The sequence below is a fragment of the Peromyscus californicus genome, unplaced genomic scaffold, assembly GCF_007827085.1.
Source record: "Peromyscus californicus insignis strain IS unplaced genomic scaffold, ASM782708v3 Scaffold_12__1_contigs__length_115047231, whole genome shotgun sequence".
NCBI classification, from domain to species: Eukaryota; Metazoa; Chordata; class Mammalia; order Rodentia; family Cricetidae; genus Peromyscus; species Peromyscus californicus.
In genome coordinates, this window is record NW_026294413.1 from 53,330,206 (window position 1) to 53,355,748 (window position 25,543).

Here is a 25,543-nt window from a genome sequence, read left to right on the forward strand (position 1 = left end):
AATGGGCAACGAAGATGGTTTGATATTTTTTTTTTAAATATGACAATTCTACTTTTGAGTTTTTTGGTTTTGTTGTTGTTGTTTTGTTTTGTTTTTTCGAGACAGGGTTTCTCTGTGTAGCCCTGGCTGTCCTGGAACTCTTTGTAGACTCGGCTGGCCTAGAAATCAGAGATCCACCTATTTCTGCCTTCTGAGTGCTTAGTGCCTTCATTACCACACACACACACACACACACACACACACACACACACACAGCTTTTTTTTTTTTGAGTCAGGGTCTCACTATGTATCCTTGGCTGGTGGCTTTGAGCTCAAAGAGACCTGCCTGCCTCTGCCTCTTGGCTGTTGGGATCAAAGGCACGTGACACCAAGCCCAATTTACGTGACCCATTCTTTGTTTTTGAGGTCTCACTGTTTCTGAGGCTGGCCTGGGATTTACTGTGCGGCCCAGGCCAAGCCAAAGCTCACCATTATTTGTGCTTTAGCCTCCTAAGGGCTGAGATTATAGACTTAACGTTACCATGCCTGGTATTTATTTGTTTGCTTATTTATTTATTTATTTATTTGGCACTGGGGTTTGAACCAAGGGCCTTATGCAGCCCTTGTTTTTTTGTTTTTGTTGTTGTTGTTTTGTTTTGTTTTAAACTTTTCACACCTCCATCCTCTCCCCTGTGTGTGTGTGTGTGTGTGTGTGTGTGTGTGTGTGTGTGTGTGTGTGTTTGGCACAGGCTCTGACTATCTAGCCTAGGCTGTCCTTGAACTCTAGATACTGCCGAGCGCTGGGATTGATTACAGGTGTGCCAAAATTCACGACTTGTTGTCTTCTCTCCCTCCATTGTAGGGATATAAGAATCGGATTCCAGCTGGGCGTTGGTGGAGCACGCCTTTAATCCCAGCACTCGGGAGGCAGAGCCAGGTGGATCTCTGTGAGTTCGAGGCCAGGCTGGGCTGCCAAGTGAGTTCCAGGAAAGGCGCAAAGCTACACAGAGAAACCCTGTTTCGAAAAAACAACAAAAAAAGAGAGTCAGATTCGGTTGGGACTCTTTTTTTGTTTTGTTTTTGTTTGTTTGGTTTGTTTTTTTTGAGACAGGGTTTCTCTGTGTAGCTTTGCGCCTTTCCTGGAACTCCCTTTGTAGACCAGGCTGGCCTCGAACTCACAGCGCATGCCTTTAATCCCAGCACTCGGGAGGCAGAGGCAGGTGGATCTCTGTGAGTTCGGTTGGGACTCTTAATCGGACTGTATACCATATCGAACGTCTTTTCCGATAACCACTTTTGAAAAAGAACTAAACAACAGGTGAAAGTAATATTAGCCATAGACTAACCCAGTATTCCTAACTGGTTACATTTAAACGCGTCATCAATATCAATAGGGGAGCTCTCATCTTTGTCCCCCCCCCCCTCTATGTCTTCACCTTCTGGAGTGTCCTTGACACAGGACCTGGACATTTCAAACGCTTCACAGCCATGTGTGGCCAGGGCGACTGTTTCAGGCAGGGCTGTGGGGGATGCATGAGAAATGAGAAGTCTCTGGGTGTCACTCCAAGGGGCCTTGAAAGGCCAGGTCACTAGCAGTCACCAGCTCCCCAGGGCGCCCTCCCTGGCGGGCTCCCAGACGACCTAGCTAGCCCGGCGCTCAGAGCGCCCCCAGCCCTCCGGCAGGGGCGGGGTTCCAGGGCCGGGTCCCGCCTCCCGCCCGCTGGGCCGCCTCCTCCGCCACCGCCGCACCGCCACCCGGAGCCGGGCCGCCAGCCAGGCCGGGCCGGGTCGCCATCATGCTGAGCCGGCTCGGGGCACTGCTGCAGGAGGCCGTGGGGGCGGTGAGCCCGGGCCCGGGGCGGACCGGAGGGGAGGGCGCGGGCCGGGAGGGGGGGGGGCGGGTGGCTGCGGGCTCCTTGGGCACGGCCCCTCCCCGGGCCCCGACGCTGCTTCCGGGCCTCTGTCTCCGGGTCGTGTCTATTATAGTCCCGGCCGCCCAGGAGCACCTAGCTCCGGGATTCTCTCCAGACCGACCGACCGGCTCCCTCGATCTTGCTCCCCGCTCTGGTGATCCTATGCTCTCGGCTCTTGTGATCCTGAGCCACGCTCCCCTGGTTCGGAGGACGGATCCCTTGATCCTGCCTCCGCGCTGCTTCCTGCTATTCTTCCTGCGCCCCGCTCCTCTGATCCGGCTCTCTCTCCGTAGTGCTCCTTGTTACGTTTCCTGCGCCCGAGAGCTAGCTTTCTAACTCTGCTCTCCCCAGACGCTCCCTTGTCACCAGCCCGTTCCTCCCGGATCTGCCCCTCGCCTCCTCCCCAGCCCCTGTCAGCCTCCTTCCTCATTCCTGTCGCTCCTCCATTCCTCCTCACCTGGGACTGAAAACAGCCTTCCCCGTCCCCTCTTCGGTGCTAGAGAATTCCCGCGACCAGGAGTTCGTGCACTGAGTTCCCTCTTTGTCAGCCAGGGCATGGGAGTTGGGGCCCTGAGTGACTAAGTCCCCAGGAAGGTGATAGAGAGCCTTGCAGGGGCGGGTGGTCCCGGGATCCCGGAAGCAGCCCTCTGCAAGACCCTTAATCTCAGGCCACTGGTCGCAGCTGACTTTGAGTTAGGGAAGGTCAGCCTGCCTGAGGGTTGACCTTTTTACAACTGTCAGTTTGTGTTTGGGCCATTTTCTGGGAGTGCAGGTCCCTGACAGGCCACTGTGTGTGGATCACCTCATTCAGCAGTCTTGCACGAAACCATCTGGAAAGTTAATTATTTTTTCTCATTATATAAGAGCACCCTCTAATTGATATGTTTAGTCTATCAAATTGTCTCTAGAGAAACACTTTTTGGGTTTGACTCCCCTTCTTTCTCTGCACCTCCTCCCCAGTCAGAGCATTTACTGCTGTGTGTGTGTGTGTGTGTGTGTGTTTGGGACAGGGTTTCTCTGTGTCATCCTGGCCGTCCTGGAACTACTCTGTAGACCAGGCTGGGCTTGAACTCACAGAGATCCACCTGTCTCTGCTTCCCAAGTGCTGGGATTAAAGGTGTGCACCACCACTGCCTGGCTATTACTGTTATTAAAACTGGCTCAGCCTTAGAAAAGCTGGTAGGGGAGAGGGAGACACATCTGTAATCTACCTTCCCCAGCACCCCCATCCTGCTCTGTCCTGAGGACCAGGGTCTAGGGTACCCCAAGAGGGAGAGTTTCCAAAATGACCCTTTCTTCTCCTTCCTGTCCCAAATAAAAACAACTGTCCTTTTAGAACGTGATCTAATAAACTAATTGATACTTCTGGACACAGCTCGATTTACAAGGAGGGTTGGAAGGGTGGACAGTCCTAAACTTCCTTGATCCTTACACTCTGAATGCAAAAAGCTGAGCACTAGGGGCTGAAGATGCAGAGTGGAGGGAGGGACGTATTTTTAGGCAGGTGACCTGCAGTGTACATCATATAGACCATTGTCCTGGAAGTGTGATTTATACCACACAGGACTCCCTCTGTTCAGTTTCACCCACTGGCGGGGTTGGGGGGGTGGGGGGGGTGGTAGTGTTAGGTTTTCCCTCAGGTGGGACCACCAAGTCATTATGACCCAGAGTGCTTCTTCTTTCTGCCCCCTCCTGGCAGAACAGAATTAGAAACCCTCATGGCTCTTTCTAAAAATACTGCTATCTTTTAGCGTTACTTTGGTCTGGTATCTAGTAGTAGATTCAGGTGGAGATTTGGGCCCTGTTTCTTTTGTCCACCAGGTTTTGATGGCTGCCCTGCCTTCCCTGGGTCTCCTGTTCTTATGTGAATAGCCCCCCCCCCCTTTTTTTTCCATGAAGTTTGGCCCAGGGATTTTGGAACTCATAGATGAAATTTGAGGCTAGAGGAGACCCTATCACAGAAACTGTGAGGTCATTGGGGTGCTGGCCAAGGCTCCAAGGACTTTCCAGGACAAGAAAGTATGACAGAAGTGTCTTCAAGAGCTCCCTAAGAGTTGGTAAAAGCCCTTCTGGGGTTTACAGTTAAAAACCAGCCCTGGCCGCTGGGAAGCTCAGTCTATCAGAACCTGACTCAGTGTTACATGTAAGAGCGTGATGAGTTAGGTCACTCCTTGTGGATGGGGTATGTTATTATTGCATTTCTTTAGTATATATGTGTTTGGGGGTGTGCCACAAGCAGGCACGCGGAGGTCAGAGGTCCTGGGACTCAAACTCAACAGTAAGGTCTTTAACACGAGCCGTCTTACCGTCTGGGGTGGAGTGTCTTGAAGGACTGGGCAGTGCCTTTCTGGAAGACTCACTGACCCCGCATCTAATTTATTTTAGTGTTTTTTGAGACAGGATCCCTCTTTATAGTTCTCACTGTCCTGGAACTTGCTTTGTAGACCAGGCTGATCTTGAACTCACAGAGATCCTGCCTCTGCCTCCTGAGTGCTGGGATTAAAGGCATGTTGCCACCACACCTTGCAACTACTAATTTTGAAAGAGTCTGCTGCCTGGATGGAGGGTGGGGAGTGCCTCAAAGTCTCTGACTGGTCCCATGTGGGTCCTGTGTCACGCGCCCCCCCCACCCCCCCACCCGCTTTGCCCTGGCCAGCTAAATACCTTCCTGCCTGTGTCTCCTCTTTTGTCTGACACTGCCAGATAGATCTTTCCAAAACATTCCTCTGGAGGTGGCACTGGCCTTGCTGCCTTAAAAAAGCAACAACAACAAAACCCAGAACAGCCTTCTTGGCTTGGCCCGGGAGACCCACACGCCACATACACCCTTTCCCCTGCTGCACTCTGCCCAATTTTTTCTGCTAGGAACATCTTCCTTGCGCAGCTGAAATTTGATCCCCTTGGAGTTTTTAATTCTTTGGCAGGATCTTGAAAGGAACTTGTTAGTGGCCCCTCTAAAGATTTACTGTTTTTGCCTGGTGGTGGCAGCGGCGGCGGCGGCGGCGGCGGCGGCGGCGGCAGCGTACCCCTTTAATCCCAGCACTCGGGAGGCAGGCAGATGTCTGTGAGTTCGAGGCCAGCCTGGTCTACAGAGCAAGTTCCAAGACAGCCAGTGCTACACAGAGAAACCCTGTCTTGAACCCCCCCACCCCACACACACACAAAAAAGGATTTATTATTTTTACTTTGTATATATGCCTATCTATATCACATGTGTGTGGGTTCCTGTGGAAGCTAGAAGAGGGTGTTGGATCCCCTGGTGCTGGAGTGACAGACAGTTGGGAAGCATCTGAGGTGGTTCTGGGAACCGATCTCATGTCCTCCTGAAGAGCCGCAAATGCTCTTTGCTGAGCCCTCTCTCTAGCCCCCAGAGGGGACTCCCTTTAAGAGGTCCCTGTCCACTTTGTATTCTTCTCTTGGTGGCAGCACATTTACTGGAGGCCGAGTTATCATTAGATGCTTGTGGCACGGAGCATGGCACCCGGCACCTAGGAGGTACTCACGAGATGTGTACCAAATGAATGACTGTAGAGGATGTCCTGCTCCGGACATGCCTGGTCCTTCACTGACCTCACTGTGGAGTCTTAGGGCTAGACAAGTGTAAAGGAATGATGGGCCCCAGGACATTGTGGCCTGGGCAGAGAGAGACCTAGAGGAAATAAACACCCAGGGTAAGGACTGTGGATACATTTCTGTCCTGTTAACAATTTTTTCCTTTTTTAAAAAAAAAATAATTTTTTTCTGCATTTCATAAAAATACTGTATTTAGATCATTTCTACCCCTTACCCTCCCCCCACCAACTTTTCCTATGCCCCCACCCCCTCTCACATTCATGACCTCTTCTTTGGTTATTATTGTCACACACACACAGAGCTACCATTAACTGTCTACAGCTCTTTATCTGGGGGTGGGACCTTTTGAACTTTCCCCTGCTTCTGTGTTGGCATGCCAACTGATGTTGTCATTGTTCAGGTCTTGATTAGGTGACCATACCGTTGGGATTTCCTGGGCGCAGCTTCCCTGTCCTATAGAAGACACTATCTGGCAGCAGATGTCCTGGTCCTCTGGCTCTTCCCATCTTCCCACCCCTCTTCTTCGGTGTTCCCCGAGCCTTAGGTGTAGGGGTATGTCATGGATGGATTAATCAGGGCTGTCGTTCTCTGCCTGTGAACATTTACCGTACGGGGAAAGAGGATGCTTTCAGGACAATTACTCACCCTCAGTTCAAGGCCAGTTTCAGCTAGAGTGCCTAGAGGGAGAGAATACTTCTGGGGAGGGGGAGCTGAGGGGCTTGCAGAGAGCAGTGTGAGAAGTCTCCAGGGTGATGAGAGGAGGTGGCAGGAGTTAGGGGTGCAGACCATGGCCTGGCACAGAAGACGGAAGCACTCCATAAGTAAAGCATCTCCTTTGTAGAGTGTAGAAGTGTTCACCGTCTGAACAGAGCCTGCCATGGCCTTGGACATAGGCCGTTAGACTCTGGCAGGGCCCGAAAACTCTCCCCGTGTGTGTGCTGTTCCCATCCTCTTTCTTCTCAGGTGCCCTGTGTGGTTGGCAGTCTCTCTGTTGTAGTATGTGTGGGGTTTGGATTGTGCAGAAGTACTTCTGTCTCTTCCTCCTTCAGCATGCTTACTTCTTGGGGACAGAGCCTGTGGGATGGGGACATGTGGGAGAGAGAGTCCTCTGGGGAGACGATGATGCTGTGTGCTGGAGAAATGAATGACCCTTCCCTTTGAAAAGCTGGGAACAGAGTGCTTTCTCTAGGACCTAGAGCTCACCCACCTGGACACTGAACAGGCACGTGGGCTTCTGGTCCCTTGAGTACCGGTGGTAGTGGGGCCTTGGTTGGCACACTCACAAAGACCATGTCTACTCTGTCTGCAGCGGGAGCCCAGCATTGACCTGCTGCAGGCCTTCGTGGAGCACTGGAAGGGTATCACACACTACTATATCGAGAGCACAGGTAAGCCTTCTGCTCCCCAGCCTGGGACCCAGGGGGGAGCTGGGAAGAGTGGGCAGAGAGTGACCACAGGTGTCTTAGGAAGGTGACGGCAGGGTCCTGGACAACAGGACATCTCTGGGCCGAGCCAGGGAGACAGGTGGGAGCAAAACCCAGAGCCCTAGCCACTGCGGGTCTTCATGGTTAAATTGTTGGCGCCACCTCACTGGCCTGACTGCATGGTAAAGGTGGCCCCATTTGCTTTAGTTTCCAGCTGGATACAGTCCCTAGGCCTTCAGTCCCAAGTGCTTGTCACTGGGACTGTTGATTAGAGGAAATGCAGCAGGGCTTGGATGTAGCTTAGTTGGTAGAGTGCTTGCCTAGCGCAGAGATCTGTGTTCAGTCCTCAGTGCATAAACCAGGTGATGGTGCATGCCTGTAATCAAGTGCAAGAGGATCAGAAGTTCAAGGTCACCCTGGGATACATGAGACCTTGTCTTGGAGAGAGGGTCGGGGAGAGGAGAAAGATGTTCAGTAAATTATTTTGCCTTAGCCACCCTAAGAAGTCCAAGTAGGAAAGCTAAGGTGTGGCACATGCCTGGGTCCCCTTTTCTCCTAGCTGACGTCTCCGAGGGCCAAAGCATTCATGCATTAACCCACCATAATGACTCAGTGAGGATCAGAATCTGATTGGCTGCTTTGTAGTCAATTAAGCCTGGTTGCCGGGTAACTAGTCCTGTATCCCTAGTTTTCCACCTCCCTGAGTTCAGACCATGTCTGGGCCTATGACTTTCCTGGAGGCTTTCTTTCCATCGTGAGCCAGCCCATGGAATTCAAATGGCCTTTGAGCACTTTGGGGGAGCCTTGGAGGACTGTTTAGACCAGGCCTCCTTCGTCTTGGCACATGCGGAGACTGGACTGTTTGTGTTGAAGGGGGAGTAACTGTGCTGTCTGGCCTCTCTCTCAACTGTGACAACCATACATGTCTCTAGACACTGACGAATGTTTTGGGGTGGGGGAATTTCTTCCCAGTTGGGAGCCACTCTTTTAGACTAAAAATCATATGCTATACGTCTCTCTCCGTATTGGGGACTGGTTGAACCCAGGGCAGTCCTCCCCACCCCGTCCCCCACTGAGCTACATCCCTCAGCCTTTTTTACTTTTTATTTCGAAACAAGAGCTCACTCAATTGTCTAAGCTGGCCTCAAACTCACTCTGTAGCCCAGGCAGGTCTTGAACTGTCAATACTTCTGCCTCACCAGCCCTCCTGAGAAGCTGAGATCACAAGCCTGTGTCACCAAGGCCACCCTAAAGCCTGGAGTCTTCCGACTCACCTGGGTCTTTCTGTGCAGCTGGGCCCTTCATTTCCAGAGTGGGCTCTAGACCAGAGTTATAGGGAGAGGGTGAAGCAAGCTCCTTGCTTAATGGCTTATGCCTTAAAGGAAAGCTAGGGGGTGCTCCAGGGCCACTTGGAAAGCTCTCTAGGGAGGTGCCAGGTGCAGCCGCAGACTCCTGACTGGCAGGTTGTCTCTTTTCCTCTGACTTCCCTGAATGGAAAAGGGATAAGAGCAGGCCCTAGGAGACGCTAGGAAGGAAGCTGCTGAAACGTAGCCTGGACAATCACAGGACAGACTCCATAGCTGCTCACTTAAGCCTGGACTAGATAGGCAGCTCTCAGAACATCTCCTGTGGACCCATGTCCTCCTGGGGGCCCATGAGGGGTCCCTGTTCTCACTTTGGTACACCCGCAGTGGCACACTGGGGCAAACACACACTGTCAGTCAACAGGCTGTGTCCTGGGCCTTATCCCTACCACTTTTGTCTTTTTAAAATCCACAAGTATCAACTGTAAACTTCCATGGTGGCCCTCAGTCCGTCTCAGGCGTGACTTCCTTCTGGGCTTGGCGTGAGAGGGTCTGGCGCTCTTCATGTCACCTACCCTTGTGTCTTGACTCTTGATTAGACGAAAACACCCCAGCCAAGAAAACAGATATCCCCTGGCGGCTGAAGCAAATGCTGGACATCCTGGTGTATGAAGAGAGGCAGCAGGTATCCTCTGGTGAGGCCGGACCCTGTCTGGAATACTTGCTACAGCACAAGATCCTCGAGACCCTGTGCACTCTGGGCAAAGCGGAGGTGGGTATGCTCCTGCGGCATCTGGAAATTTCTACCCCAGGCAAACCCTTATTCCATGCTCTTCTGTCTGTGCTTCTCTGCCTTGATGGAGCAAGTACTGTGGCTGTGTTACTTGGAGTAGCCCACCCCATCACTCAGCAGAGAGGGACCTGCCACTTTGTGGAGTCTGTTCTAGATGCTAGGTGCTGGGAATTGAGGGACAGGATAGTCACACACAGTGGGCCCTTGGTATCCCGGAGGATTGGTCCTCGGACCCCGCCACCCCTCCGCTCAGATCCAGAATCTGTGGCTGTTCAAGTCCTTTATATAAAACGGGATCTCGTGCCCAGCAAGATGGTTCTGTGGGTAAAGGCAGTTGCTGGCAAGCCTAACGACTTGAATTCAGTTGCTGGGATCCACATGGTGGGAGAGAGCTGCACATTGTCCCTTGACCTCCCCGTGTGCAACGTGGCATATGTGTGTGAGTGCATACACACATAAATAAGTAAATAAATAAAATAAAATTTTAAATAGGGTTCAGAAAGAGCCATGGATAGAGATGGATGATGGATAGGTTGGTAGATGACAGATACCTAGGGATGACTGTAGTTAACATACACACTCTTCTGTGCCTTTCAATCATCTCTAGATGGCTTATAATTAATAAATGTAAGTGCTATGAAACTCATGATGCTACAATAATTAGGTAATAAGAAAAAGGTCTGTACATGTTTTGAATATTTTTGATCTGAGGCTGATTGAACCCATACGTACAAAACCAGTGGATATGGACGGAGGACCAGCTGTACTGGGTTCAGTAATGACCCGGTCATGAAAGGAATTAATTCAGGAAAGGGAATGGGGAAGGTAAAGGGAAGGACTGCTTTACACACTGTGTGGAAGAGGCCTCCCAGAGAAGAAGGCCTCTGAGCCATGACTCAGGAGGCATGGAATCCTGTGGCCCTCTGGAGAGGAGTATTTCAGGCTGGTGGCTGAAGCCTCACCTCTGACAGTATGCTGTGTCTCAGTACCCTCCAGGCATGCGACAGCAAGTGTTCCAGTTTTTCAGCAAGGTCCTGGCCCAGGTCCAGCACCCACTGCTACACTATCTGAGTGTCCACAGGCCTGTGCAGGTGAGGACCCAGGAGACGTGGGCTGTCTGGGCATACGGCCTCCTTTTCCCAACACCCCACTCTTCTGGGTTTCTTCCCCATTCTTCCTTTAGAAACTTCTCCGACTGGGTGGGGCAGGCCCTGGATCCCTCACGGAAAAGGAAGAAGTTCAGTTCACCAGTGTCCTCTGCTCTAAGATCCAGCAGGATCCAGAGCTGCTCGCCTATATTCTGGAAGTAAGTGCTTTTGTGGGGGAACAGGGTGTGGTGCAGAGGCAAGCCCTCCCGTCCTTGCTGAGGAAGCAGGAGAGGATGGTGCTCACAAGCACTCAAGGATGAAGCTCAGTTGTTGTTTTTTTAAACCCACTCTGCATTTTTTTGTTGCATTTTGAACTTTTTTTTTTTTTGGCTGAGGTGGTGGTGGTGGTGGTGGTGGTGTCTCATACAGCCCATGCTGACTTCAGACACACTGTGTAGGAGTCAAGGGTGACCTTGAACTTCTGACCCCCCAGCCTCTATCTCACTAGTATTGTTATGGTCATGTACCACTGTATCCAGTTTATGGGGTGGTGAGGATAGAACCTAGGGCTTCACATGTTCTAGGCAAGTACTATATACCAGCTGAGCCATACATATCCCCAGCTCGTCTTGACCTCTGCATGTGAGTGCGTGCGTGCATGCCTGCCTGCGTTTAGGTCAGAGTGAAACTGTGGAGTCGGTTCTTCCACTTTTACACGGGTCTGGGTCTAGGGATTGTACTGAGGTCCCCAAGCCTCCTGTAGCAAATGCCTTTATTAGATGAGCCATCTGGTTGGCACCCATTTTGGTTGGCTTTTTTGAGACAGGCTTTCTCTACATATACATCCGAGGTTTGGCCCAATCTCACAATCCTCCTGCCTCAGCCTCCCAAGTTCTGGAATTACAGTATGTACTACATGATGCCTGGCAAGACACACAGCAGACTGTGTAGCCCAGGCCGGCCTTGAACTTGTGATCCTCTTCCCTCTGCCTTCCAAGATTACAGCAGTGCTCCACCACACCTGGCTCTTACCCTGCACTCTCAAGGAAGCACCCTGTGGGATGGAGTGCTCTCTCTGACCTTGGCCTCACCGCACCCTTCTTTGCAGGGTAAAAAAATTATAGGCAAGAAGACACCCAGAGAACCTACAGCTCTGCCTGAAGACATGACTGGCTCCAGGGACAAGGACTGTCCCCGTAGTGACGCTCCCGGCAGGGATCCTGGACTGGATAGGGAGCACTGTGGTGTCCCAGCCTTGAGCAGCCACCTGCCTGCTGAGACTGAGGGGCCAGACAATGGGCCTGGGGAGAGCAATCTCATCACCTCCCTGCTTGGACTGTGCAAGAGCAAGGTCTGGCCGCAGAGATGGCGGGTGGGGGGGGGGGGAGAGAAACCCTGTCTCAGACATCATCTCCCCATCCCCTAGAAGAGTCGGGTGGCCCTGAAGGCACGGGAGAATGTATTGCTGCTGGTAAGCGTGGCCTCGCCAGCAGCCGCCACCTACCTGATACAAAGCACTTCCTGTTGTGTGGTGGTAGCCGAGCACCTCTGCCAACTGTACCGGTCCATGCCTGCCTTCCTTGACCCGGCAGACATTGCCACTTTAGAGGGCATCAGCTGGAGGTGGGTCCCCGGCCTGGGGAGACTGGGAAATACCTTCAGGGGCTGGTAGTTACACAGAGTAGGCAGCCTTGCTAGCAACCTTCTCCTGGGCGGGAGAGCCAGTCCCTAGGGTCCTTCCCAGCCTCCCAGAAGCCTCACTTCTGCAATCTGAGCACAGCAGAGGTTCTAGATGGAGGGGGAATCAGCTCCCGGATGTCCTTCAGGAAGGCCTGGAAGCTTTGTGTTCATCAGCCAGACTCCTGCTTCTGTTTCTGTTAGGTTACCCAGTGCCCCATCTGATGAGGCCTCTTTCCCTGGCAAGGAGGCCCTGGCTGCCTTCCTGGGCTGGTTTGATTACTGCGACCACCTTATCACAGAGGCACACGCGGTGAGCAAGGGCAGGTGTGACCTGGGTTCTGTCCTGGCTCCCTTAGGTGTCTCATCTCAGTGATGGAGTAGAGCTGATGCACGGTGACTTGGGGCCAGAGGCCAGCTTGGCCCTGGGTTAGCCAGGCTCCTCTGACATATTTGGGGCTGTGTGAAGACACCGTGATTTTTTAGGAATGAATGTGATGGGGTGTGAATGGAGAAGACATGCTCTCTGGCTCCTAGGTGGTTGCAGACGCCTTGGCGAAGGCTGTGGCCGAGAAGCTGTTTGTAGAGACCCTGCAGCCCCAGCTCCTGCATGTGTAAGTGTCTGTTCAGTCCCTTGGCCATGGTCGGTATCTGGCCCACTCTACCAGACCTCTTCCCAGAACCAAGGTCAGGGGACTACCTGTTGATACTTGGCCGGGTCTAACATGCACATGGCTCTAAGCCCCGTGGGCTGGATGGAGAGCAGCCTCCCACCCCAACTCTAGGACCTCACGAGGGATGGGGAGGTAGCTAGAGATTTGCTAGGCTATAAAGGAAGGAAAACAAGAAAGGTTCTGCACCGCCACACCCATTCACACACACACACATGTACGCACGCACGCACGCACGCACGCACGCACCCTCCTCTGCTCTCCCCCTCTCCCTGCAGATCCGAGCAGACCATCCTGACATCCACTGCCCTGTTGACCGCCTTGCTGCGGCAGCTGCGCTCCCCCACACTGCTTCAGGAGGCCATGACCTTCCTCTTGGGCACTGACCAGCAGCCTGCAGCCACAGAGGACAGCCCCCATACTCTGGGCACACACCTCATCATGCACTGTGACCATCTCTCCGACGAGGTAAAGCAGAAGAGCCTTCATCCTAGCTTGCTCCACAGCCACCGTGGGGCTTCCAGAGGGTTCTCTCCTGGCTTTCTCCTACCTGCTCCAGGTAGCTCAGCCTCAGGCCTCCCTCAAGCCGAAGCAGTGGCAGTTTATGACGTGCAGCCATGCTGTCTTGGTCACTGTTTTCTGTCTGTTTTGCCAACTGCTTTTCTATTCATTCAGCTTTTTTGGAGACCTGAGCACTCTGAAGTAGTCCCATGTTTTCTAACACAGAAATGGAGGCACAGAGAAGCCATTGGGTTTGCCTGAATTGGCACATCAAACGAGAAATGGAACACTTCCTCTAGCCTCTGACCAACAAGGGAGGTGACCCCTGCCTTAGAGGACTTTGTCTGGCATTGGTTCTCAGGCATTGAGAAACCAGGAGGAGGGCAGCGGTGGTGGCCCACGCCTTTAATCCCAGCACTCGGGAGGCAGAGGCAGGTGGATCTCTGAGGCCAGCCTGGTCTACAGAGCGAGTTCCAGGATAGCTAGGGCTACACAGAGAAACCCTGTCGTGAAAGAGAGAGAAGCCAAAAGGGTGACAGGAGGGTCCCCTGCTGCGTTCTCTCACTCTAGATCAGCATTGCCACTTTGAGGCTGTTTGAGGAGCTGCTGCAGAAGCCCCACGAACGAGTCATCCGCAGTCTGGTCCTGCAAAACCTTGAGGGCCGCCTGTATGTGGCCCGGGGCTCGCCAGAGCCTGAGAACTATGAGGACACCCTGTAAGTGAAACAGGGAAGGAGGGAGGGAGGGAGGGAGGGTGGGTGGGTGCACACCACTCATCCAGCTGTTCATTGGTGCATGCTCGTCTCCCCGCCTGCAGAGATCTGGAGGAAGACCCCTACTTCACCGATGGCTTCCTTGATTCTGGCCTTCAGCCCTCCACAAAGCCTCCCTCGGCTCCTGCCACCAGTTCGGACGGCAGAACAGCGGTGACGGAGATCGTCAACAGGTGGGGAGGAGGTTAGGCAACTGGAGTCGCCTGAATTCGCTTCTGTCACTGGGGTCCTGCGAACAGCAGAGAGAGCAGGGGGAAACCTGGGGAGGCGCCTCCACACCTAGGCCCCTGTCTCTTAGCTTCCTTTGCCTGGTCCCTGAGGAAGCCAAGACATCAGCCTTCCTGGAGGAGAACGGATACGACACATACGTGCACGATGCCTATGGCCTGGTGAGTTAAGGTCCTGTGGCTCCCTCCTCTTCTAGGCTCTTCCATGTCCTGATACATCCCCGACCCCACACCGTTTTTATGGGGTCCCTCAACTAGGCCTTTCTGGGCCTACTCCTTCGACTCTTTCCCCCACTCTGCTTCAGTTCCAGGAGTGCAGCTCCCGTGTAGCCCCCTGGGGCTGGCCCCTGGGCCCAGTGCCCCTGGACTCTCACGAACCCGAAAGGCCCTTCTTTGAGGGTCGCTTCCTCCAAGTGCTCTTTGATCGCATGGCCCGGATTTTGGATCAGGTAGCCACAAAGACTATATGCCTAGGAGAGCTCCACGCTGGGCCTGGTGTCTTTCAGGAGAGTAGGGGCTGGTGACCAGGGTGGACCCCTCTTTGGTTCCTCAGCTCCACAGCCCCTTTACCTTTCCCCAGGCGGGAAGCCCTGTCTCGCCTGTTCTCCACACGCCCTAACATGCTCTGGCCCTCAGCCCCAGGGAATCCATGACATACACATATCACGTGAGTCTCCCACCCCCGCACACATTCACACCAGCCAGGCGCCTTGCTTGGGGAGTACAAAAATGCTCATCACCCCTTGCCAACATTCAGGGTTGTCCATCTCGTTTCCTACAGCCATACAGCCTGAACCTACAAGTGACCTCAGTCCTGTCCCGGCTTGCCCTGTTCCCCCACCCCCATATCCATGAGTACCTCCTGGATCCCTACATCAGCCTGGCCCCTGGCTGCAGGAGCCTGTTCTCTGTGCTTGTCAGGGTAAGGATGAGGGTGTGACGGGAGGGACCCAGCAGGGCAAGGGGTGGGAGTGGAGAAGTAGGCACCCGTACCGGGGCCAGGAATAGCGCAGGCTTTCCAATCCCATCTCTCACCTCCTATGGAATGGTGGAGCCAGGGGCAGCTGTGGGACACGGTCAGTTCTCACCTTAGTCCTTTCCCGACTCTAGGTGATCGGGGACTTAATGCAAAGAATTCAGAGGGTACCCCAGTTCCCGGGCAAACTGCTCCTGGTGCGCAAGCAACTGATGGGCCAGATTCCCGGAGAGCAGTAAGTAGACCAGGGAAATGGGTGCCCAGGATTGGGAAGGCGGCACTGAGGAGTCTCTCCTGGGTCAAGCCTTGTGGACATGGGCTGTCATGCCGTAGGCACACCTGCTGACTCCCAGCCATACCATCTTTCCCTCCCCGCCACTGTCTCTCCTCAGTCTGGACCATCAGACCCTACTCCAGGGCGTGGTCGTGCTTGAGGAATTCTGCAAGGAGCTGGCCGCCATTGCGTTTGTCAAGTTTCCCCCACATGGTCCTCACCTGAACTTCTCTCCACCCCCGGAAGGGCAAGTCTGAGCCAGGAGCATGATGGGCGGGGGAAGACGCCTGCCTGTACTTCTGCCCACGGGGCGGCTTCCTGCCTGGCCATGCTGCCACGCTGTCCTCCAGACTGGGGACTTCAGCTGCAGGAGACCTCACTTGTTGACCATGTGAGCTGAGGTTTCAGGGTGGTGTCACGGAGCTGGCTTCTAAGGCAGTGGTGTTCTTGGGGCCTTCTTGGAGCCGCTGGAGGATGGCCATTGAGCATCTAGACCCTATCCCTGCTATACTGTGACCAGGACCACAACATGAGACACCTCTAGGGGCAAGGGAAATGAACTGCTGCCTTTGAGGCTTGCTAGAAATCCAGTCCAGAGAGATAGGGCCAAGAACCCTGTCTGTCACATTCGTTATCATGGAAGCTGCTGAGACTCGGCAGGCTTCTTCATGGCTTCCTTGGTGTGAACAGTCGTGAAGGAGACAGAGAGGGGGACTGTGGGGAAGCCCCCTCTTCCTGCTCTGCCCTCCTGGAGACGGTTGCAAAATTTCCAACTGCCTCATGGCAGATGCCCAAAGCATGCTCCGCGCCCAGGCGGGGGCAGCTGCTAACAACAGCCTTGGCGCAGCTGCAGCCAGGGCAGGCGAGGGCCTGGGAGCTGGGTGCCAGGCTCCAGCTCCAGCTGGTTCCTCTCTGGCGCCTTCTGAACCCGTCTTAGCAAGTCCGCAACACCTAGGCAGAGAGGTCATTGACCAGGGGTGGTGGGTCTTATCCTCTGAATCCTGCCCAGTACCCGGGGATCCCAGTGAAATGCACTCCTGGGGAGCACAGGCACTCAAGGTACAGAGGGGATAGGGTACCCCTAACCCCAGACCCCTGAGGCCTAGTGAGGAGGGGCTGAGACACAAGCAGATAGCTCTGGTATTGTTCGTGTGTCCTTCATGGCTGGGGCTGCCACCCCACCCGGCCTGAATCTGTCTCAACCTGCAAGAACACACGGGCGGTGCCAGGCATTACCTCACAACAGGCCTGCAGTCGTTGGCTTCGCTCCTGGGCAAGGAGGAGCAGGGCCAGAGCCCCTTTTGCTTCCTTTTCCTGCCCATGCCGCCTCTCGAAGCCGGGCACAGGTTGCCAGGAGGTGACATGAAAGAGGAGGAAACTCAGTGACCTCTACCTCTCCCGAATTCCTCCCGGCGGGGGAGGACTTGTCTGCTGCTCCGAAGAACATCATGCGCTCCTGTGTGTACGAGCTGTGTGTGTGTGTGTGTGTGTGTGTGTGTGTGTGTGTGTGTGTGTGTGTGTGTGTGTGTGGTGTGTCGATGTACGTGGGTGCTGGTGTGGGAGCAGCTCCTGGTGGAGTGGGTCTACACTCTGAGATTCTTACCATTCGAGGGTCCGGGCAATAATGCACTTTGACATTTGCGTGGTGTCTTCACAACAGCACAGCAATAAACAGTGTGATGGTGTGGACATGGTGTTCCTCAGTCTGCTTGGCTTCTTCCCGGAGCTTTTCTGCCTCTCCCTGAGCCCATCTTTCACCCAAGGGAGACAAACTCAATTCCTTTTCCAGCACTGGAGGAGAGAGAGGTGATGGGTAGTGAGTTCTGACATTGCAAATTTGATACTCCCCAGGACCAGCCCGGAAGTGACTCTTGGCTGAGCCATGTTGTTTTCAGTTCGGTTTCACCTCCGTCTGAGCCTTGCAGCAAGAGTCATCAGGCAGTGGTAGGGCTTGCGCAAGCCTCATCTTGTGTGTGACTGTGTGCTGTATGACCACATCAGTCACAGTTGGGACTGATGAAAACGGGGTTTGGAGAGAGGGTCTGAAGGGATAGTGCAGAGATAAGAGTGCTTATTTAGCCTGGTGGCGGTGGTGGTGGTGGCGAACACCTTTGATCCCAGCACCTGGGAGGCAGAGGCAGGCAGATCTCTGAGTCCAGCCTGGTCTTCAGGGCGAGTTCCAGGACAGTCAGGGCTACACAGAGAAACCCTGTCTCAACAACAAAAAGTGCTTATTTAGCATGCCTAAGGCCCTTGGGTTCAATCCTTAACACTGCTTTTTATGTTAGTTTGGTGGGTGGGATTTTTTTGAGAAAGGGTCATGCGCTCAGGCTGGCTTTGAACTGGATAGCAATCCTTTGGCCGCATCCTCTTGAGTGCTGGAGTTACAGGTGTGTACCATGATGTCCAACTCCCAGCTTTAAGAAAAAAAAGGTCTGGGAATGGGTGTTCTGAGTCATCAAGGGTGCCAAGTCAGGCAATCAGACTAGAGAAGCAGGTCTTCGGCAGGGCTCCAGTGGAGCCTCGTAAAATCACCTGGAGGGGTGGGTTAACAGCTAAGAGCACACACTGCTTTTGCAGAGGACCGAAATTTGGTTCCTAGCACCAACGTGAGGCAGCTTTCAACAGCCTTTGACTCCAGCTCCAGGGGCTCTGACGTCTCGAGACTATGTGTGCACCTGCACATACTCACACATAGAGACAGACACACATTAATTAAAAAGAAATCTTAAAATACTCTTTTGAGAGTAAATCTAGGCAAGTGGTTCTTACCTTGTGGGTCAAGACCCCTTTGGAGATTGAACGACCCTTTCACAGAGGTCACCTAAGACCATCAGAAAACAGGTGTTTACGATTCATAACAATAGCAAAATTACAGTTATGAAGTAGCAATGAAAATAATTTTATGGTTGGGGTCACCACAGCAGGTGGAAGGTTGAGAGCCACTGTGGTGGGTGTCTTTTTGAGGTACCAGTGCCAAGCTGGGGAGATGGCTCAGTGGGTGGGAGAAACTGGTCACAAAGACATGAATTTGAGTTTCCCGGCACCCAGGTGAAGAAGTGAGGTCGGGCTGCACACACATCTGAAACCCCAGCACTGTGTGAAGAAGACAGGGGGCTCACCGGGGCCTCGCTCCAGGTTCAGTGAGAGACCCCTGTCTCGAGGGAGGAAGGTGGAAATCGATAGAGCAGGACTCCCAGCATCCTCCACTGGCTTCTGCACATGGGCACGCATGTGTGCCCATACACAGATAAAAGTGCCAGCGCCCAACTGGCTTCAGCAGCTTAGTCAGTATAGTGGGTGGACAGAATTGTCTGAGAGCTTTCTGGGTGATGGTGATGTGTACCCAAGATTGAAAATTACCAGGCTCAATAGTGGGAGTGAATGTCACTGCCCTGCTCTCTGTGTGTGTAGAAACTGGAGGAGGAGTCTTAAACTGAATAAAAGGGTTTTGCTTCTAGTCAGGACCATTATTAGGTAGCCTGCTTACCTAGCATGTGGGAGACCTTAGGTTCAACCCACAACACTACAAAAATGAAAAAATAGAAAAGACTATCATTTTTCTTTTCTTTTCTTTTCTTTTTTTTTTTTTTTTTTTTGAGACAAGGTCTCTCTAAGTAGTCCTGGCTGATCTGGAAGTTGCTATATAGACCAGGCTGGCCTCAAACTCATAGAGATCCTCCTGAATGTTGGGGTTAAAGGTATGCGCTACCAGCTGGGCAGTGGTGGTGCACACCTTTGATCCCAACAGAGGCAGAGGTGGGTGGATCTCTGGTGATTAGCAACACAATACATTTCCTTTGCTTCCGTTGCTTTGGGTTTTTATTTAAAATTTTTATTTTTAGTTATATGTATCTGTGGAGGGGTATGTGCACATTGAGTTGCAGTGTCCACAAAGGCCAGAGAGGGTGTTGGATGGCCTGGAGCTGGAGTTATAGGTGGTTATGAACCATTCAGTGTAAGAACTGGGAATTGAAATCAGGGCCTCTGCAAGAGAGCAGTACATGCTCTTAACTGCTGAGCTGAACCATCTCTGCAGCCCCAAAGTTTTCATCAAATATAATAACAACAATAACAACAACAACAACAAAATAATGCTTGGCACTGGCATGCTGAAGCACATCTGTATTCCCAGGACTCAAGAATCAGAGGCAAGAAGACTGCAACAAATGTGAGGCTAGCCTGGTCTACATGGGCGGCTTCTATCTCAAGAAAACAAAATCCTGCTATGGCTTGGGAATGTAACTCAGTTGGTAAAGTGCTCGAGTGCTGCAGAAGTAGGATCATCAAAAATTCAAGGTCGTCACCAGCTACATTATAAGAGTTCTTGAGGCTAGCCTGGGCTACATGAACTGAGGAAAGCGCTTGAACAAAACTAAAAAGTCACCAGATGGTGGTAGCGCATACTTTTAAATCCCAGCACTCAGGGGGCAGAGGCAGATGGATCTCTCTGAGTTCGAGGCCATCCTGGTCTACAAAGTGAGTTCCAGAACAGCCAAGGCTAAACAGAGAAACCCTGTCTCGAAAAGCCAACAACAACAACAAAAAAAAAACGAACAAAAACAAAAAACAAAAACAAAACTAAAAAGCCAGGACCAGAGAGCACATGGATACAGCTCAGAGCCCAGAAGCTCAAAGAGAAAGAAACTTGGGCTGAGAGGCCAAGATGTCATTCTCAGCTCTTGTCCCACATGCAGTTTCACCAGCCCAAACTGTTCCAACACCTGGACAGGTCTGAGCTGTGTTTTTATTAGGGGTGTGGTCACTTCAAAGTCCCACATCCACCCCAGCAGGACAGAAAAGCTAAAGAGAGCCTGGGTGGGTTGAGGCTTCAGTGAACAGCCCTGCCTACCCTAGAAGCCCTACACCCCTGCATAACATCAGTGTATACATCATGAGGAAAGACCTGCGTGGCTGTGGGGGGCGGGGGACAGTAGCCCCACAGCATCCCCACACAGACATTTAGGCAAGAAGGCAAGTTAAGCAACATCTTTTTACTCAGCAATGAGGACTCTGCCCTGAGGGAGGAGTCCCCCATGTCCCATCCCTCTCTACATTCCTAAGGGCTTGGATGAATTAACATGCGGCTTTTACCAAAGTGGACAAGGAAATAAGATGATGCCATTTGGGGTTCAAAGCTTCTCACCATCTTAAGAGAAGCACTGTGTACCCTGAGAACAACGGAAACCTTTGAGTACTGGATTCAAGGCACTCTCCCTTTGGGCTCAGTGTGGGGTCCCTGCACACAGTGCAATGAGATCTCAGAGTGCCACCTCTTTCCTGCCCACAGAGGGAGGGTGGCTGCTCAGCTTCTGTCACTAGTGGCACCTCTCTATCTGCTCAGGGGGATGACAGAAGATTCCTCGAGTCTGTGTAGAAGCTGTTTTTGTAAGTCTTCCTCTAATACCTTCCACCAAAAGTAGTTCTCGCCCCGAATCTTTGGGGGCTCATCTTGGATTCCTGGGTTCCGAAAAGCCACCGTCACTAGCACATTCAGGCAGATACCATCCATGTGGTCTTTGCCCAGGTGTTGCAGTCCAAGCAACCCCTTGGTCTCCACTGTCAAATTGTGCATAGTCAGACACTCCTGTAGCAGCCGCAGGGTGGCCACCTTGATGCCACCCCTTTGCTCCATAGGGGTGAAGCCACAGGCAGTGATGGGCAGGTGAGGTGTCCCCACTGTGCCCACCAACACCCATACTGCCTGGACTGTTGTAAAGGTGGCCACCAGCCGCTGGCAGACCACACTGCAGGGAAGCTCTTGAGGCAGAATGAGAGGGTGCATGGCTTGTTGGCAGAATTTAGCACCCAGCTCCACCAAGTGCAGAACGTCATAGGCTCTAAGTGGAGCGGGCAGAGAGACCCGTGGGTACCAGCCAGCCTGTAGGGACTCAGCATCTGCATCCTTGGAAGTCTTGAGAACTCCACCTAGCGTAGATTTGGAGGAAGAGGAGAGGGTCCGTCAATAGGAAAAGTGTTGAGTCCGAGAGAGTAAATGGCCACCCAAGCATTCCAGGGGGAAGACACCCCACCCCCATCCCGACCCAAGCTCTTAGACTGTATTAGGTCAATGGCAATTTGCAGAAGCCACAGTATGGCTGGCTAAGGAAAACAAACTGAGAAAGTGCTCGAATGCCACCAGATGGGCTGTACCTGTGGGTCGAGCAAGGAATACAAAACGGATCCAGGAGGCACCCCTCTCCTCCACAGACAGCAGTGTCACTGGTTCACAGAGCAACCCAGCCTCCTCCTTCACCTCCCGCTGCATCGCCTCCACGATGGTCTCCCCAGCTTCCATTCTCCCTGCAGGGAGGTACCAGGTTCCCCGGCACTCTCTCTTGGCTTCCTGGATCATCAACACCTCATCCTGCGAGGGAAAACAAAACACTCTTCACTCCTACCCAGCCAGTGGTGGGGCTTCAGAAAAGCAGCCCCCTAGCTGGATAGTGGCCCAAAGCTCCCTCCTTGGTAGACACCTTCAAAGATGCTGGATCCTCGGGAGCCGGACCCTGGTGTGGTTGAACGCCGCCGTGGCCGCCTCCTCTTTGCTGTAGCTCAACTTTGGATTCAGAGGGATCTCTGTTGTAGGAAAGGGCCGAGGTCCCTGGGCGTTGCTCCAAGGAGGCCCTATCCTGAAGGTTGTCACCACTCCAATACTGACTCCTATCTACGCCACTGTGTTGCTCCCTTCCTCTTAGGACTTACAGCTTGTGTGGGTCCCTACTCTAGGGTCTAAGCTTTGAAACTCAGCTCCGCCCCCATACCACCTACCCCTACTCGGCCAGGAGGTTTTTACGTTGACTTGTACAGAGATGATCACTAAAAAGAACTCCCAGGGGGTCAGATGCCTGCCTGTAAGCTCCCCATTACTATCCGTGGAGCCGGGAGGGTCTAGGAAACCCCCCAGGACGCCAGGCACCTGGTAAGGAAGGCGGTATACTACAGGCCTCTCCTAGTGGAGGCGAGGTCTCGTGGATGAGACAAACCGCCCCGGGGCCTCGGCTTCTCCCTCTGTATTATAGTCTATAAGGACGATCTCCGCTCAGCGGCTAGTGTCAGAGTGCTTTGCAACACTGGGAAGCGCCACGCACAGGCAGCGGCCGTTGGCTCGCCTGTTCCCACCAGGGCTGGCGGCGCGCTCCCGAGACCAGCTGAAGGCCGGCGGCCGGACGCTCACCTGCTCGTTGAGGAACACGGCCAGCACCACGTAGCAGACATTCTTCCGCAGCCGCACGGGCGACAGCGGCTTGCCAGGCGGCTCCGAGTCACAGCTCTGCACCAGCAACCCCTTGCCCCCCAGCACGGTGGCCAGCGCCCCCGCCAGGCCTTCCGAGGCCATCAAGTCTCCAGGGAGGTGGCAAGCCGGGACCTGCCAGACCCCCCCGGAGGCAGGCGGCGGGGACCAGAGCTGCGGTGGGCGGCTGAGCCCCTCGCCCCCTCCCCTGCCTTGAGGGCCAAGGCTAACGCGGAACCTCCACGAGAGACCGGGCTGCTGATAGGCTGCGCGTCACCACGGCCTGCCCGGATTGGCCAGCTCACGGCGGTTACCGAGGGGGCGGGGCTCCGGGGACCCTCCCTCTGTCCCCCGCCTCTCCCGGGTTTCAGCCGCTAGTCGCTCACTCCTCACTCTCCCCCAGCTCTTAGCTAATTCACCTAGCACGCACACGTCCGTCCGCGCGGGTTCCGACGGTGATGTCATCCTGCCTGTAGGGTGCTGCTGAACACCACCGCGACCAGGGTCGGTGGCGTCACTCGTCTGATGACATTACGGAAGCCCAGGCTCCGCAGCTAGCTCCCGCTGTCCAGCTTTAATCATAAACAAACTAGAGAAGTGCTGGAGACCCATAGGCCCCAAATAACTTTCTGACATCGTTAAAATGGTCTGAACGGCCGGGCGGTGGTGGCGCACGCCTTTAATCCCAGCACTCAGGGAGGCAGAGGCAGGCGGATCTTTGTGAGTTCGAGGCCAGCCTGGTCTACAGAGCGAGATCCAGGAAAGGCACAAAACTACACAGAGAAACCTTGTCTCAAAAAAAAAAAAAAAAACCCAAAAAATGGTCTGAACGTCGTGTGGCCGGGGGCACATAACGTTGCCTTGGAGATTCTGATCTGTATAGATCGATGGACACAGACATTTAAAACGTCAGCTGCAAATCACAGGCTAAAGGATTGGTTTGGGCAAAAGAAGTGATTGACAAGGCTCAGAGGAGAGATGGGACAAGGCTGGTATAGTCAAGGTGGAACGAGACTGGGGATGAAGGAAATGGATTGGGGGATGAAAAAGCTTGGAGACGGCCTTTATCCAATGCCCCCTGCTCAATGCATTTGCCATGTAGTTCCAAGGCGTCTGCTGCAGACTGCATCCTTAGAGGGCAGGGGTGGTGCCCTCCTACCCAGCATGCAGGGCCTGGCCATGGGGAACAGGGTGTGGGTTGTTTTGGCCAGCTCCCGTTTCTCTCCCAGCCTGACCTTTCCTCCTCTGAGCTTCTTTAACCTCGGCTCAGGACAGGAAGGCAGGGCCAGCTGGGAGGAATCCACAAAGCAGGCCAAGTCTGGGCTCCTCACCCCATCCTAGCTCCCTTTCCTGCTCCCTCCTGCTGGCTCTGTCTACCTCCTTTGGGGGACCAGTGGCTTGGTGGTGCTGACGGAGCTCTGGAGTTGAAGCCAGCCAGCCACTGCTGGCTGCCTCACGGGCTGTGCCCTGGGTGGCCTCAATTTCCCCGTCTGTAGAGTAGGTCTGTAACAACCCTCCTTGTCCCTGGTTGTTGAGAAGCCAAGATGGCCTGGGAGGAGCTGTGTGGACTGTCTGAGCTCGGTCACCAGGCAGCCCACCTATTCTCCAGTTAGGCAGACAAAGCCATAGCATTTGTTGCGACACAAAGGCCAACCCATAGAGCCCCTGTGAAACTGGGGAGTGTATTTACCTAGCATGCATAAGGCCCTGGGTTCGATACTCAGCACCACAAACAAAAACTTCTATGTTCCTTGGACTTCACTCCCACAGGACCGGTCATCTAGCCCTTTTGCCTGATGCTGATGCCAATTGCAAACTCTCTGGAGACTCGTCTATCTGAGGTGGGACCCACCTAGTGGCCCACAGTATTTTGAGGCACTTGAACACTGCTTGCTTGAGGCCACTGAAAAACCTCCCATGGTCATTGGCAGAGAGGCAAGATCAGGCCTCAGGGTGCAGATCCACTTGCTAAAGCTCTCTCCTTTACTTCCCCTTCCTCCTCTTTCCTCTTTCCTCTCTCCTCCTCCCCTCCTCTCCTCCCCTCTCTTCTCCTCTCCTCATCACTCTTTGTTTATTTAGATCTTTCAGTTCCCCAGATCCTCAGTTTTCCCATCTGTGAAGTGGAGGCAGCACTGGTCATACACTCCATTCTGCCTCCCAGGGATGATTTGGGAGAGGGTGAGGTCATGTCTGGGCAGGCTGGGAGAGCTGCAGAGGCGTCCTAAGATAAACAGCAGACAGCCTAACTGCCTGGAAGAGCAAAGGCTACCACAACCGCAGTTCCATTCCCCCATTATCATGGGGGGGAAGGGAAAAACACTCGTCTGCCGTGGAGGGCCTAATTGCCTCGTCATACGCCACACTGAAGCAACAGAACACTGAAAGCCCCTTGTAAACACAGAAGGCATTGGAAGAAGGCACAGTCCTTCCCAGAGTGCCTGGGGAGGCAAACGAAAAGGTTGGGATTCTCAAGACCTTGGGGGAAAAAGCAGTGGTCATACAGGTGAGTCCTGGACAGAAAAAAGATCGTGAGACAGGGAAGGAAACAGATAGACCCCCTCCCAAGTTTGTCTTCTCTGAGGAGGGGAAACATTCCTGGAGTGGGCAGCCGTGCACAAGCACAGTCTGACTAGTACAGCTCACCCAGCACCCACGGGAGCAGGCCATCTTAGGGTGCATGCATGCACATGTGTGAATGACCTTGTGAGCAGAGAGTTCTGAGGTAGGCAGTCAGGCACACTGGGACAGGGCTGGGCAGGCAGGATGAGGCAAGGGTGTCCGGGATGCTAGCGTCCCTTACAATGTAGCAAATCCTGTGTCCCAACAAAGAAGAGATCCATAGAAGGGCAGTAGGAGGATGGGCCTTGGGGCTCTACTACTAACTCCTTGAAAGACTTTGGAATCACAGCCACAGTGTAGGTCAGACTCGGGCATTTCTAGACCCTGGGACACATAAGGGGTATTAGTGAAATTCTTAGGAAGCTATGGCTTCCAGGACAGGGTTATAGTAATGTTAAGGTCTTGGTACTGATAAAAGACCACGTTTGTATAAGCAATCCCCATTAGGGGACACTAGGTAAAGGTAATGAAAGCTTCTTGTTTGTTTTGTTTTGTTTTTTTGAGACAGGGTTTCTCC

At 53.3% G+C, this 25,543-nt stretch overlaps 2 protein-coding genes across 6 annotated transcripts; one reads left to right on the forward strand and one right to left on the reverse strand.

Annotated features, from left to right (window-relative positions):
• Nucleotides 1–1,685: 1,685 nt before the first annotated feature.
• Nucleotides 1,686–16,862, forward strand: Fhip2b (FHF complex subunit HOOK interacting protein 2B). Of its 5 annotated transcripts, none has more exons than XM_052732801.1 (17): nt 1,686–1,820; nt 6,775–6,853; nt 8,793–8,965; nt 9,973–10,077; nt 10,170–10,292; nt 11,183–11,425; nt 11,501–11,697; nt 11,956–12,064; nt 12,289–12,365; nt 12,701–12,890; nt 13,494–13,639; nt 13,741–13,869; nt 13,995–14,085; nt 14,229–14,372; nt 14,705–14,845; nt 15,034–15,134; nt 15,292–16,862. In XM_052732801.1, exons 1-17 carry the CDS (start codon nt 1,776–1,778, stop codon nt 15,428–15,430), a joined length of 2,232 nt encoding a protein of 743 aa, XP_052588761.1. In that variant the 5' UTR covers nt 1,686–1,775; the 3' UTR covers nt 15,431–16,862. The 5 variants fall into 5 exon arrangements, with proteins under 5 accessions (XP_052588761.1, XP_052588762.1, XP_052588763.1 ...); XM_052732802.1 differs by having other exon boundaries at nt 11,504–11,697; XM_052732804.1 differs by lacking the exon at nt 1,686–1,820 and adding an exon at nt 5,725–6,017.
• Nucleotides 16,863–20,147: 3,285 nt separating this feature from the next.
• Nudt18 (nudix hydrolase 18) lies at nt 20,148–22,716 on the reverse strand. Its single transcript, XM_052734232.1, has 3 exons — nt 22,351–22,716; nt 21,327–21,540; nt 20,148–21,101 (listed from the first exon to the last, which is right to left on the reverse strand). Exons 1-3 carry the CDS (start codon nt 22,510–22,512, stop codon nt 20,506–20,508), a joined length of 972 nt encoding a protein of 323 aa, XP_052590192.1. The 5' UTR covers nt 22,513–22,716; the 3' UTR covers nt 20,148–20,505.
• Between the last annotated feature and the right edge of the window lie 2,827 nt (nt 22,717–25,543).